The following is a 13001-nucleotide window of genomic DNA, read 5'->3' as shown; positions in this document are numbered from 1 at the left end:
CCTCTCCAGGTACTTTGAGAAGAAAAGAAAGGGAAAAGGCTCAAACACCAAACTTTCTTTCCCTCTCTCATCTCTGCACTGGCAGGTGGCGTCTGCCTTCCAACTCCTCGGAACCGCAGCTCGGGGTAAAAAAAAAAAAAAAAAAAGAAAGAAAGAAAAGAAAAGAAAAAACAGGCTAGCGGGTGCCTTCCGGCGGGCACTCCAAGCTACCTCCGCCGCCAAACCGGTGATTATTTATTTACCAGCGGGATTTAAACGGGCTCCGGAGGGGGGCGTGGCCTGGGCGGGGCTCCAAGGCCCGGGTGGGCGGGGCAGGGGCGGGGATCCCGGCGGCTACGCGCCGAGTAGGAAAGACCGGAGCTGGGGGGAGCGAGCGCCTGTCTCTTTAAACGCCACGGGCTGCGCTCCCGCCCGGGAGCCCGGAGCCGGATCTACAATCCCGTCGGTCGGCGGCCGGAGCGCGAGCTGCGGCGGCTGCGAGAGGAGGCTGCCTTCCTCCTCTCCTCCTCCTCCTCCTCCTCCTCGCGCCACACCTCTCCTGGGAGCTGGGGGCCGCAGCCCCGGCAGGAGGGAGGCGGTGCGGGGCGAGCAGACATTTGCCCCTGCATCTTCGAGTCTCCGCGGGGTGAGACATGCGGCGCTGCCCCCTGCCCAGCCTCGCTGCGGCCCGCGCCGGGAGGAGGAGGAGGGCTGCAGAGCCCACACCTGCGAACTCGCCCTAGAAGTCTGTGGGTGCGGCGGGGGCCCCTCCCCCCGCCCACGCCCGCCACCTCTCTGCGGGTGAGTGCGCTCAGGTAACCCGAACCTGCGCGGGGGAGGGGCCGGCGAGCCGCGACGAGGACGCGCCGCAGGTGAGCCCGGGCGGGCGGGCGGCTCACCTGCCGGGCCCGCTCCACGGGGCCCTCGCTCGTTCCCCGTGGGCTTGGCGGCTTCGCGGAGACATCTCGTGGGCTACTCAGGGCCCAGGGGTAGGTGGGAGGGGGAGTTAGGGACGGGGGAATTGGAGCAAAGTTTCTCTTCCCGTCCCCCCTCCTGCTTGGCCTTGGCAGGTAGGGCGCGGGCGGAAGCGGTAGGAGCTGCTGATGCAACGGGCTCTTTGCGCGCGGGCCAGGTGAGGGCTGGGCATAGGGGGCAGCGCTGGCGTCGCCCTGCCACCTGTGACCGTGCCCCGACAGGTGGAGACGCGGGGGGCGCCTCTCTAACCCGAGTCACCCCTGCAATGGCTCCAGCTGCTCGGCCCCCCACCCGTTTTATTTTATTTATTTATTTTGTGTGTTTTTGTCCCCTCCGCTGTTCCGAACGAAAGCCCTTCCCACACCAGGGCTGCTACGTGGCTTCCTCTCCCAACAGGTGGCCTCATCCCCCTGTCCTGGGACCTGCGCCAATGACCCTGCTGGCGCTTTCGCTTTCTCCCCTCGCGGCGGTGTGAACGCACGTCCGCAGCGCGATGGGCAACCAGGTGGAGAAGCTGACCCACCTGAGTTACAAGGAAGTTCCCACGGCCGACCCCACCGGCGTGGACCGAGACGACGGGCCCCGCATCGGGGTCTCCTACATCTTCTCCAACGACGACGAGGACGTGGAGCCGCAGCCCCCGCCGCAGGGACCCGATGACGCCGGGGACCGGCAGCCGCTGCCCCCGCCGCAGCCCTACGACCCGCGGCTGCACGAGGTGGAGTGCTCAGTGTTCTACCGCGACGAGTGCATCTATGAGAAGAGCTTCGCGCCGGGCTCGACGGCGCTGAGCACCTACACGCCCGAGAATCTGCTCAACAAGTGCAGCCCGGGCGACCTGGTGGAGTTCGTGTCGCAGGCGCAGTACCCGCACTGGGCGGTGTACGTGGGCAACTTCCAGGTGGTGCACCTGCACCGCCTGGAGGTGAGCAACAGCTTCCTGACGGACGCCAGCCAGGGCCGTCGCGGCCGCGTGGTCAACGATCTGTACCGCTACAAGCCGCTGAGCCCCAGCGCTGTGGTGCGCAACGCGCTGGCGCACGTGGGCGCCAAGGAGCGCGAGCTGAGCTGGCGCAACTCGGAGAGCTTTGCCGCCTGGTGCCGCTATGGCAAGCGGGAGTTCAAGATCGGCGGCGAGCTGCGCATCGGCAAGCAGCCCTACCGCTTGCGGATCCAGCTCTCAGCGCAGCGCAGCCACACGCTGGAGTTCCAGAGCCTGGAGGACCTGATCATGGAGAAGCGGCGCAACGACCAGATCGGGCGCGCCGCTGTGCTGCAAGAACTCGCCATGCACCTGCACCCGACCGAGCCCGAGGAGGGCGACGGCGATGCCGCGCGGACTACGCCGCCTCCCGGACGCCCCCCTGCGCGGGGCCCCGAGGAGGAGGAGGAGGACGGAGAGCCGGTGGCGCACTGACCCGCGGAGCTGAGCCAGAGCTGCGGAAGGGAGCTGTTTGCAGCCGCCGCTGTCCCCTTCCTCCTCTCCCTCCCTCCCCCAGTCACCTCTGGGTCCCATCTGGGATTCTGGCCCTTTAATAAACGGAAAGTTGGTGGAGTGCGCAGCCGGCTGTGGACGGGGGAGGAGAGGAAGGGGACAGAGGGAGCAGGTAGGAGAATTTTGGCTGGGGCTGGGGGGGCGGGCGCTTCCTTCCTCCTAATCTGATTGTCTTCCTTTGCATCGTGGGGGCAAACTGGATTTGCCTGGCACTTAATCCCTGCTGGATCTGTTTCCAACACAACGCCCTTTTTATGCACGGGGCTGGGTGCGGGGTACCGACGCCTGCGTGCCTGCTGGTTCCTCCTGGCCGCCTGCCCCAGGCGCTCCTGCAGGCCCACTCTCTGAGTGCTGCTGCTCTGCCGCCTCCCGCTGAGCTGTGTGGTATCTGAGAGGCCAGCGCGATTTATTTGATTTATTTTACTTTATGAGATTCCTGGGGAGCAGGGCTGGCGAAACCACCCGCAGGGTCAGGGAGCAGCAAACGAAATCCAAGCAGCCCTCATGAATGGGGACAGAGTTGAACAAGCCGGGCTTGCAGAGACTTTGCTGCGTTCTCCAGCCCCGTGCCCCCAAGTAATTCCTCTTCCGGAGCTGACTCCTGGCTGAGTCGCCTGCTCCACCCGCCCCCTTCCCAGGTTACAAGTAAATCATTGTCAAGGGCCAGCCAGGGGAAGGATTCAATTAAGGTTCTGCTGTGCTGCCTTTGTTTTGCGCCTGCTGTTGTGGGCACTTATAGCTGTGTTATTTGTTATCAAAAGGAGGGAATCGCCCTTTGTGTGTCTGAGCTAATTAAACCTGCTCGGCTGTGTTCGTCTGCCTGCAGGTCACAGATGGGGATGGCTTGTGCCACCTCATAAAACATCCACTAGGGAATTGGCCAGACAGGGCTGCCCTGGCAGGAAGTAGTTAATCTCCCCTAGCCTCTCTGGATATTGAAGGCCAGCCTTTTAAAAACAAGGCTTTGATGCTGATCCTGTGACTTTTTTTTTTTTTTGGCCCCTTCTCCCATACACTCACTTTTGTTCTGCTGGTGGTAAGATCTTTAAAACTGAGGCATGCTGCAGTGGTAAGATAGGCAGGGTGCTAGCCACACTGTGTGCAGCTTAATTCAAGATTGAAAGTCTTGTAGGCTCTGCAGTCTTGCTGCTTGGAGAACACCTCCTTTGGAGCCCATTCTTAATGAAAAGTGTGGCATCCTTCACAGAAGCCGCCTTGTGTAGACAGCAGTCCTGGAACAGGCTGGTGACCCGGGGATCCATTGGTGGCAGGCTTGGGTGTGCTGCAGAGCCACTGTATGCTTTAGTATGAGGCTTTCAAAATGTTTTTAAAATCGTGCCCTTTGGGGCCCTTTGACAGTCTGTGCCCTCCATTGCAGAATGCCTGTGTGCTGTACATGGCTAGTGCTGTCTCAGAACTTAAGGTGGAACATTTTGGGTTTTTTTTTCCTCTTGGGAGTCATTCTGTTACCCACTTCTTAACCACTGGAATAGAATCCTGAGTGGTTCACAACTGAGGCCACCGTGGGGCTGTAGCCTGGGATCGTTAAACCAAGGCAGCTCGACTTGGAGGATTTCCTAGTGTGGTTTTCTGAGACAGGGAAATGAAGGCCATGATTTTTAAAAGCCTAGATCAATGGTAGCGCCCCACCATGAAAACTTCTTACTGAAAAGGTATTCGTTGAGCTCCCCGTTTTCACAGTGACACCCCACCCCCCTCCCATCAGCTGTTGTCACTTTGTCCTTAAAGGTGAGCCGCATTCTAGCCCTGTGTGGGACACTGGAGGAAAGCCAGGGTGTTTGTGGAAATGTAGATCTGGTTTCCATGTTTAATACTCTAACAGCTTTACATTTACTGTCTCTCGGTCATGGAAGAGCAGAACAAGTTCCTTGTGGGTGAAGACATTCGATTGAGCGGGTTTTCTTTTGTGCTTAACACAGTTGCGAGAGATGACCACTGTGCACAGTGGCACAGGCCGGCAGCTCCGGGCTTGCCAGCTTTTTGCTACTCCCCTCCCTGTCTCCTCCTGTCCAAATGGAAAGTCTGGTCACACCGGAGTGCAGCAGTGGCTGTGTTGTTAGTAACCAGCTGCTGTTTCTGAAGTTTCAACTTGAAAGAAGTGCTCCTGGAAAATCCACACCAATGATAGCATCTACCTCTGGAGGAGAGGTTTTTGATAACGAGGCTTGAAAAATGTACAGGAGATGGATCTATGGATCTACTCTAGATCCTGCTTTTCAGTGTAACCCTAACGTTTCTGCAGACTACCAGAGATAATGAACTGTCTGATACTTAGGAACAGTGATTCCATTGGAATGTTGGAAGTCTCCTTAGGGGTTCAAGGCCTAAGGGAAGGCCACAGCCAACCAGTAGAGGCTTCTAGGAAGGTAATCCAGTCCACTCTTGCTTCTTTTCCTTAGGATGGCAGTGTTATGGGTAAGTGGTTTTTTTTTTTTCCTGCCCTGAAAACAGCTACATCTGGCACTTTAGGAAGAAATAAATATATTTAATAATTTTTGTTTCTCCTTAGGAATAAGGCTTTAGAACTATTTTGTACTGTGAATTACGGATGCTCTTTGAAGGAAGGAAATATCGATTCTCATGTTCTGCAGATGCCTGGCTGGGAGAAGCAGGGCATCGCCCGGCACGTATGCTAAGTGAAACCAGACAAATTCTATTTTCTTACCTGAGCAAATATTTTATTGAGACCGCTGATGTAGGTCAGAGGAGCCCACGACTTCAGCTACACGACTTTTGTATTGAAAGGACCCATACTTTTTGTAGCTTTTATTCCACATTTAATTTAAAAATGACTTTGTAGCACTAAAATACCTAGCAGAAGACTTTAGACCTTGAAGGATATTTTTAGTTTTTATGAAAAATGACACTTCTGTGGTTAAACTTCTCCTGTCTTTGGTGTTTCTGGCCCTGGACACCACCCAACCACATGGAAACATATTTTTGGAAGCAAAACTTTAATTTTATATAACATATACTATGGAGAGCTAAGAAAACTAAATATTACTTATTTTCTATTTTTTGTTCTTAACAAAATGGAATCCACTGTGTTACATACAGACTCTTGATACTATGTGCTTGTCTAACCATTTTTTTTATCAATTAGGATAAGATCTAGTTGTGATCACAGACATCGAATAGATTTCTTTGGAAAGTCACATTCTATTTGTGAACTTTTTTTTTAATCAGGATAATAACTTGACTGGGTTATTCAACTTTTCATTATGTTTTGTTCTCAACTGTAATACTTGTGACACAAAGAGATTACATTGGCTAACAGGATAAATTCTGCAAGCATTTTATTTCCCAATGAATTGTATAAACGTTATTTTTATTGAAGGTTGTACGTGAAGTCAATGTTATGTTCTTATCCACTTCTTAAGACGGAAGTTCTGATTTGAAATTGTATCATTTCCTTCAAAATGAAGGGCAGTGCTTAAATAAAAGATGGATGGTATCTTTTAAGCCATTTTCTCTTTGCTATGTCTTATTAAAATACAGTCTGTCAAGTCCTTTTGAAAAACACTATAAGGATTTCCAATAAACCATCTATTAGAATTCACTGAATTCTTGTATTTTTTTCCTCTTTTACCTTTCTTTCTGATGTTTTTGGTTCAAATTCAGTCTACTTGTTATGCTACAGTTTCTCTGAGAATAGCAGTGTGTAGCATCTTTGCATTGCTCAGTAAACATTTTGATGAATTTGTTTAGTGATTGAAACCCCAACAGTTACTATGAGAATGAATAGCTCATTGCTTCCAAGTTATGAGAAGTGCCTATGAACACAAATTTTCAGTACACTTTGATTTTCAGAATCAATGCAAAAATTGCTGGAAGCCACACTCATGTTCTGGAATGTTCACCAGGGAGTTTTGGTTTTTAGTAATCTGCAAGGAATCCTAGATTGTTTCAGAGTTGTAGATAAAGGGAGTGTGCTTGGCATGTGATTTTAATTGCTGCAAATGAATGTGGTCACGTGGCATTGTTTACATTATGGCAGTAAAGAAACAGGTAGCTCCTGGGTGGTCACCAGCACTCCCTAGGCGAGTGCCTCAAGCCACTATGGTAATCCCATGAAGTTTGAATACTTTGTCAACGGTCTGCTGTGAGAATTTCAGATAAGAAAGTAGAAGGTTATAGGAAACACAAGCAGCAATGAACCCTTTTCCTGTAGAGTGGAAGTCTCATTTTCATGGTTCTCATTGCACAAGAAAGCAGAAGGAGAAGGCCTGCTACCTAACGTTTATCCCTGGGTTGTTTTGAGTGGAGGCTGCCATTTCTCTCAAGTGGACTAAGCATGCTTAATGTAGGACAATGGCATGCTTGTCTGGAAATGCCTCAAAGGACCTCCAAAAGGAACAGCTCAGAATATGCGCAGAAGGGCTTTTACTTTCTTTTATGGAATTTGCTGGTGAAACTACTTATGAAACAAAATAGAGCAGTTTTATTTGCGGAGTAGATGCAAGAGCGGCTTCTACTCGGGGTGTACAATTAAGGTCTGGAAATAACATGTGAAAGCCTGAAAAGGCAGAGCCCCAGTCTAGCAACTCAAACAAAAGAGGTTAAAACACATAAATGTGACAAGTGGTCCTGCTCCTGAGCTTGTTTCTAAGGGAAAATTTGCTCAGACATACGGCAGATGATAATGAAAGGTGCCTGCAAAGGGATGATGGTTGGTAGGTACTCAAAGTAGACATGTGCAAGTTTAATAGGCATTTGAAAGTGTATCTGATAGGCATGTGGAGTGCAGGCCAGAAACATGAAGGTCTGAGTGATGGTGGAAAGGTTGTAACTAACATCACGGTGACTTAAGTTCTTACCTGGAGGGCGTCTCGGTTCCCAGTGGCTAGCATATACAGATCAAGCAGATCCACAGGTCCTCTGCTCCTGGGACATCTGTTCTAATAGGCAAGACACATGAGTACTTCCCAGAACGCGATGTACAAGCAGGTTTTTAATGGCAGTTGGATCGGTGCAATGAGATAGGTGAGGCAGAGAACGGTCTTTCTCAAGGAAGAGGTGGAGGGGGAGAGTCAGGTGCTTTGGAATGGGCGTTGATGACGTTCATTACGGGGAGGGGGGGAGTTTGGGAGGGGATGAATGAAGGGGGCATCCTCCAGTACCCTTGCTTCTTGGCTCCTGTTCTTCCCCAGTTCTTCCCAGGGCGTTTTCCCATCATTCATCCATCGCCAGTGCTTAACGCAGGACCAGGCAAGAGGCCCCCACTAAAAATAGGAGTGAACGGACTTTGGAGTTGGGTTTTACCAGACTAAAAAGCTGCCAGATTATTTCAAGGTGATCTTGTGACTGACTCCAAGTGCATGAACACAGCAGCTGCAGTGAGCAGCGAGAGCCAATGAGTGACTCTGCCCTCCTCCCTCCCAGAGCTAAAGGTTGCCCTAACGCTGTTGATCCCTTAGATGGCCATGGGCAAGCAGCGTTGGCTCTTAAGCATAGGAGTGGCCCTAAAATAGTGGAAACTCTCACAGCCTGCCTGCCACAGCCTAGGAACCATGGTTGGGGAAGAGGCTATTTTGTTCAGTGGCCAGGCACGGCTAGCACAGGTAGGGTCTCTAAGTGGGACAGAGAACATCTGGCCTGTGGGTCACGTAAGGCCTGGGAAATCATTTAGTCTGGTTCTGCCAAGGCAGCCACTGGAGGCCCTGGAAATTCAATAAATCTATAGCATGCAAATTTTTAAGTTGAAAACTTTGTACAGCCTGTGAATGGTGTTAGTATCCTTAGCAAAAAATAAATAAATAAATAAATAAAGTTCCCCACCCGTGCTAATGGTGAGTGTGGCTATATATTACTCAAAACATAAATTCCTGGTTTTGGGAAACTTGTATGATATAGATAACTCCTGGAGTCTGGTTACCTTAATATTCAGTGCATTCTTTTTAGCTTCATGCTTCTCAGTTAAATGCTAACCTACAGGTCTGACCTAGGCGCACACATAGCATCAAAGGGGTTAAGTCTTTTTCTAGTCCACCTGCATTTCTGTTCCTGCCTCAGCTTTTTATTAGGTTGATAGCTTTGAGTGAAGTTATATTGGAAGCTTTTATTTCCTTGGGTAATTCAATTAATGCTCTAAACTTCAATTGTAGTTGTGAAGTTAACATTTATAAAACTGGACTCTACCTACCTTGAATTGTGGTTAAGGACAAATAAAAACCATGCCTGCAGAGGCCATAGCAGCATCTATTATGATTAGGTGAGGAAATTTGTAGCAGTGTATGTATTTAAAAGCTTCACTCAAAGTACTTAGTGTGTGGTGACTTAACCTTGGGACTTTCTCAGCTGTGTATAAGAACCTGGTGAGATTAGAAAACTCCAGGTAATGCTTGTTGTGTAGCAAGTGCTGTAGTGATTGATGTGTTTCTCGAGCTTTGATCTTTAGTGGATGAACTAGTTTGCACATTTTATCGTGTTTTCTCACTCATTCTGCACACATTTTCAGAGAAGGGTTCAGTCACTAGGCGTTGGATAGCCAAAGAAGGACAAGAAGGGATTTTGCAGTAATAACATTAATGATGAGATCATTTTGCCCACACTGTCCTATTTTTATTAGCCACGGACTTCCTGGACAGATAGTATCTTCGATGTGCAGTTGAGGAAACAGGCTTAGGGAAACAAAGTCACTAGTCTAAGATCTCATGGCCTTTAAATGACACACAGCTGTCCATGGCTCAGGCTCCGGTCTCCACTGAAAGGTCCTGACTACTCCCGTCCCTCCGTCCTCTTTATCCCAGGGAGGAAGCCTTGTATCCTCTTCTCAACGTCTGGCTCACCACCTTGTCTGCATAGTGCTTTCCTTTTCACTGGTACTGCAGCGACACTGAGGTCTGACTCCAGACATATGAGAGGAGAGGACACTCGGTCATAAGGGGTTTTTACATTTTTAAAAAATACATTTCAAATATATCATTTTTAAAAAAAGATTTAGTTATTTGAAAGAAAGAGAAATTTTCCAGTTGCTGGTTAACACACCAGATGGTCTCAACGGCCAGGGCTGGGGCAGGCCAAGGAGCTTCTTCCAGGTCTCCCACATGGGTGACAGGGGCCCAAGCACCTGGGCCATTCTCCACTGCGTTTCCCAGGCCATTAGCAAGGAGCTTGATGGAAAGGGGAGCAGCCAGGATATAAACCTGCACCCCTGTGAGATGCCAGCATAGCAGGCAGTGGCTTTACCCACTACACCTTAATGCTGGCTCCCAATTATGTGTCGTTTTATTTTTTATTTCTTTTTTAAAGATTTATTTATTTATTTGAAAGACAGTATTACAGAGAGAGGTCAAGAGACAGAGAGATCTTCCTTCCGCTGGTTCACTCCCCAAATGGCCACAACAGCCAGGACTGTTGACAAAATCTGCCAGTTCAAAAACAACAACAAAGTTTTGTATGTAGTGTTCATTTTTCACAACAAAGGAACTTCTTGATTACCAGTCAATTATTATTAATTTTATAAATATACAATTATATAATTATAAATTTTGTAGGCTTAGGTTACTAGAAACCAGCATTCATTGAAGCACATGTAAAGCAGCTAGTGACATCTATAACTAAGGGTTAAGTCCTGGAGTCTCGTCACAGGCTGCTGCTGTGGGTATTCCACACATGGGGGCCTGGCTTAGTGAAGGGATTGCTCGGGGTCACATCTCCGGTGGCAACGGCGACGCCAGGCAGCACCCAAGTGCTCTGTGAAGTGCTTTCCTCACGTCACCTCCCCTACGCCGAGCGGCAGCCCTGTGGAGCAGGCACTCCTGACAGAAATCACGATGGCTTAGTTACTGACGGCCTAGTGGCTCTGCAGGTTGGAGTAAAGCAGGTGTGTGTGGCCTGATCTCTAACTATAGGGAGAAGGAAGTCTCAAAAATGCAATCGGGGTAATGGGAGGAAGCACTGCCACAGGGCTAGACCATATGGAAGATGGGGTGGTTATGAGGGGTCCCAGTCCCTGCTATGGGCTGTTATTCTTAGCATGAGAATGTAAAATATCTTAGCTGGTTAAGCTGTGGACCCTGATGCAGCATCCCATGTGGGTGCCAGTGGGTCGTGTCCTGGCTGCTCTGCTTCTGATACAGTTCCCCGCTAATGGTCTGGGAAAAGCAGCAGAAGATGGTGTGAGTACTTAGTTCCCGGCACCCACGTGCGAGACCCAGATGAAACTCCTAGCTTCTAGCTTCGGCTTGGCCTAGCCCTTGGCCGTTTGATTCCATTTCTTGTCATTTCAGAAAAAGTTTATCCATAAAGCCAAAAGGCATCATGTACTAGTCATTCTTTGTATTTTAGTACTTAAAAAAAGTGGGCTTTGTTTCTTAGAGCAGTTTTGTGTTCATGGGGAGTTCCCATGTACCTCCCTCCTCCCCAGGGGTGGCCCACCATCTCTATCAGGATCCACTGAGGGACACGGGCTGTGGTCAGGGAGCTGACACCGCCTCTTCGTCAAGCAGGGCCCACAGCATACACTGAGGTTCGTGTGGTGCACTGCATGGGTCTCGACAAGGGTGTCCAACATAACCGCACCCTCAGAATAGTTTTACCCTCATCTTTTCCTCCTTCTTTGTTCCTTTTTCCTCCTAGGCTGACAATTGGGCTGTTTTCTGTTTTCTGCTGCTCTTACCAATGCTTAAGATACGCTCCTGTTAGCCCTCTAGTTTCTTTGCCAACCTGCATGACCTTCCCGGCTGGAAGAGCATTCGTTCATTCCTTCCTTGTGTACCTTTTGACACCTCCTCAGGCTCTCAGGTACCTGCCCGCATTCCACTGAGAAGATAAACAGCAGATGCATATCTTGTGACAAAGTGTTGGTTCGTGATGACAGAGGACAGACAGACCCAGCACTCAGCACTCAGCGGGTACAGTAACTCCATGGGGTGGGGATGGGAGGTTCTTGGACAGCTTTCCTGGACAGGTTAAGCAGGTAGGGTGAGGTCTTATCTGAGAAAGATTTTATCATAATTGGGCTCTCCTCTCACCAAGCTCTAAGGTAAAACACAGCTCTGTCATGTGGCTGGTGGAATGGGGGTAGAGGGTGGGGCATTTGAGGAAATATACAACACATTGCTTAGTAATTCCTTTTTTATGGCTTTCAGGAGACTCATGCAGACTTCAGCTGACTGGTTTACATCATCATAAGAGCTGAAGCAATCTTCATTTTACTACTGAAGTGTTGGTGTTAGTACCACAGTCTGCCTGAACTTAGGACTGGCCCAGCAGTTCCAGTGTGGTGAGGACTGAGACCAGCTCTGTCTGTATTATGAAGGGCTGAGGGGCATGGTGGGAGGGCCAGCCCTGGGCTGGCACACCAGCACATCCCGTTGCTATGCCACCAGGGCAAATGATCTCTCCTGGCGCTGGAGATGCGCCGTGTTCGTTTTAAAGCAGGAATACACATGGCCTACAGTGTGGGGTTATAGCGAGAGTGGCAATATACATAAATCACTGGGAACTGGTCCTGGCGGGAGGCTATTACAGGGCTTGGTTGCTGTCATTATCCACTTTTCCCTCTCTTCGTTTTGTGCAGTGTTCTTGTCTTAATACCTAAATCTCATTGGTGAGTTTCAGTTTGGAGCAAAATTCAGCCAAATTATCTTTTTTAAAAATCACATTAAAATTTGTTAATATATAAAGAACATATTTCTTGAGAATTTCATAGGTATGATTCCAAGAATATGATAGTTTCCCGCTTTCCTCTATCCCTACCTCTCTCATCCTCCCTTTCTTCCTTTTTCTTTTTCTTCATTTTTTTTTTTTTTTTTACTTACTTGACAGGGAGAGTTAGACAGTAAGAGAGAGAAACAGAGAGAAAGGTCTTCTCTCCATTGGTTCACCCCCCCAAATGGCTGCTACAGCCAGCGCTGCGCCAATCCAAAGCCAGGAGCCAGGTGATTCCTCCTGGTCTCCCACGCAGGTGCAGGGGCTCAATCACTTGGGCCATCCTCCACTGCCCTCCCTGGGCCACAGCAGAGAGCTGGACTGGAAGAGGAGCAACTGGGACTAGAACCCGGCACCCATATGGGATTCTGGTGCCGCAGGCAGAGGGTTAGCCAAGCGAGCCATGCACCGGCCCCTCTTTCCATTTTTTAAGAAAATTTGTGGTGATAGCATACTTTCAAATAACTTTCCAATTACAGGGTCAATGGCCTTTTTTTTTTTTTTAAAGATTTATTTATTTGAAAGACAGAGTTACAGAGAGAGGTAGAGACAGAGAGAGAGGTCTTCTATCCGCTGGTTCACTCCCCAGATGGCCGCAACGGCTAGAGCCATGCAGATCTGAAGCAAGGAGCCAGGAGCCAGGAGCCAGGAGCTTCTTCCGGGTCTCCCACGTGGGTGCAGGGACCCAAGGACTTGGGCCATGCCTTCCCAGGCCATAGCAGAGAGCTGGATGGGAAGAGGAGCAGCCGAGACTAGAACTGGCGCCCATATGGGATGCCGGCGCCGCAGGCCAGGGCTTTCACCCACTGTGCCACAGCGCTGGCCCTCTCAATGGCCTTCTAAGCAAAGAGTGCTGCAAGTGAAAAGTAGGAAGGCC

General features: G+C 49.9%; 1 protein-coding gene across 5 annotated transcripts; it reads left to right on the top strand.

The window, feature by feature from the left end:
- The first annotated feature begins 333 nt into the window (after nt 1-333).
- LRATD2 (LRAT domain containing 2) lies at nt 334-12102 on the top strand. Of its 5 annotated transcripts, XM_089335682.1 has the most exons (4): nt 334-851; nt 1351-2561; nt 11208-11325; nt 11563-12102. In XM_089335682.1, the coding sequence occupies exon 2, from the start codon at nt 1448-1450 to the stop codon at nt 2369-2371; it is 924 nt and encodes a 307-aa protein (XP_089191808.1). In that variant the 5' UTR covers nt 334-851; nt 1351-1447; the 3' UTR covers nt 2372-2561; nt 11208-11325; nt 11563-12102. The 5 variants fall into 5 exon arrangements, with proteins under 5 accessions (XP_089191808.1, XP_089191807.1, XP_089191806.1 ...); XM_089335681.1 differs by lacking the exons at nt 11208-11325; nt 11563-12102 and adding an exon at nt 4980-6029 and having other exon boundaries at nt 334-780; XM_089335680.1 differs by lacking the exons at nt 11208-11325; nt 11563-12102 and adding an exon at nt 4980-6029.
- The last annotated feature ends 899 nt before the right edge of the window (nt 12103-13001 follow it).

The sequence above is a fragment of the Oryctolagus cuniculus genome, chromosome 6 (genome assembly GCF_051225735.1).
Source record: "Oryctolagus cuniculus isolate XC-2025 breed Fujian yellow rabbit chromosome 6, ASM5122573v1, whole genome shotgun sequence".
Lineage (NCBI taxonomy): Eukaryota > Metazoa > Chordata > Mammalia > Lagomorpha > Leporidae > Oryctolagus > Oryctolagus cuniculus.
The sequence above is the reverse complement of the archived record's forward strand: the minus strand, read 5'-3'. Positions and strand labels throughout refer to the sequence as shown.

What these genes read in the sequence shown, in the direction of transcription:
- LRATD2 (XM_089335682.1), top strand. Translation starts at nt 1,448, where the DNA reads ATGGGCAACCAGGTGGAGAAGCTGACCCACCTGAGTTACAAGGAAGTT.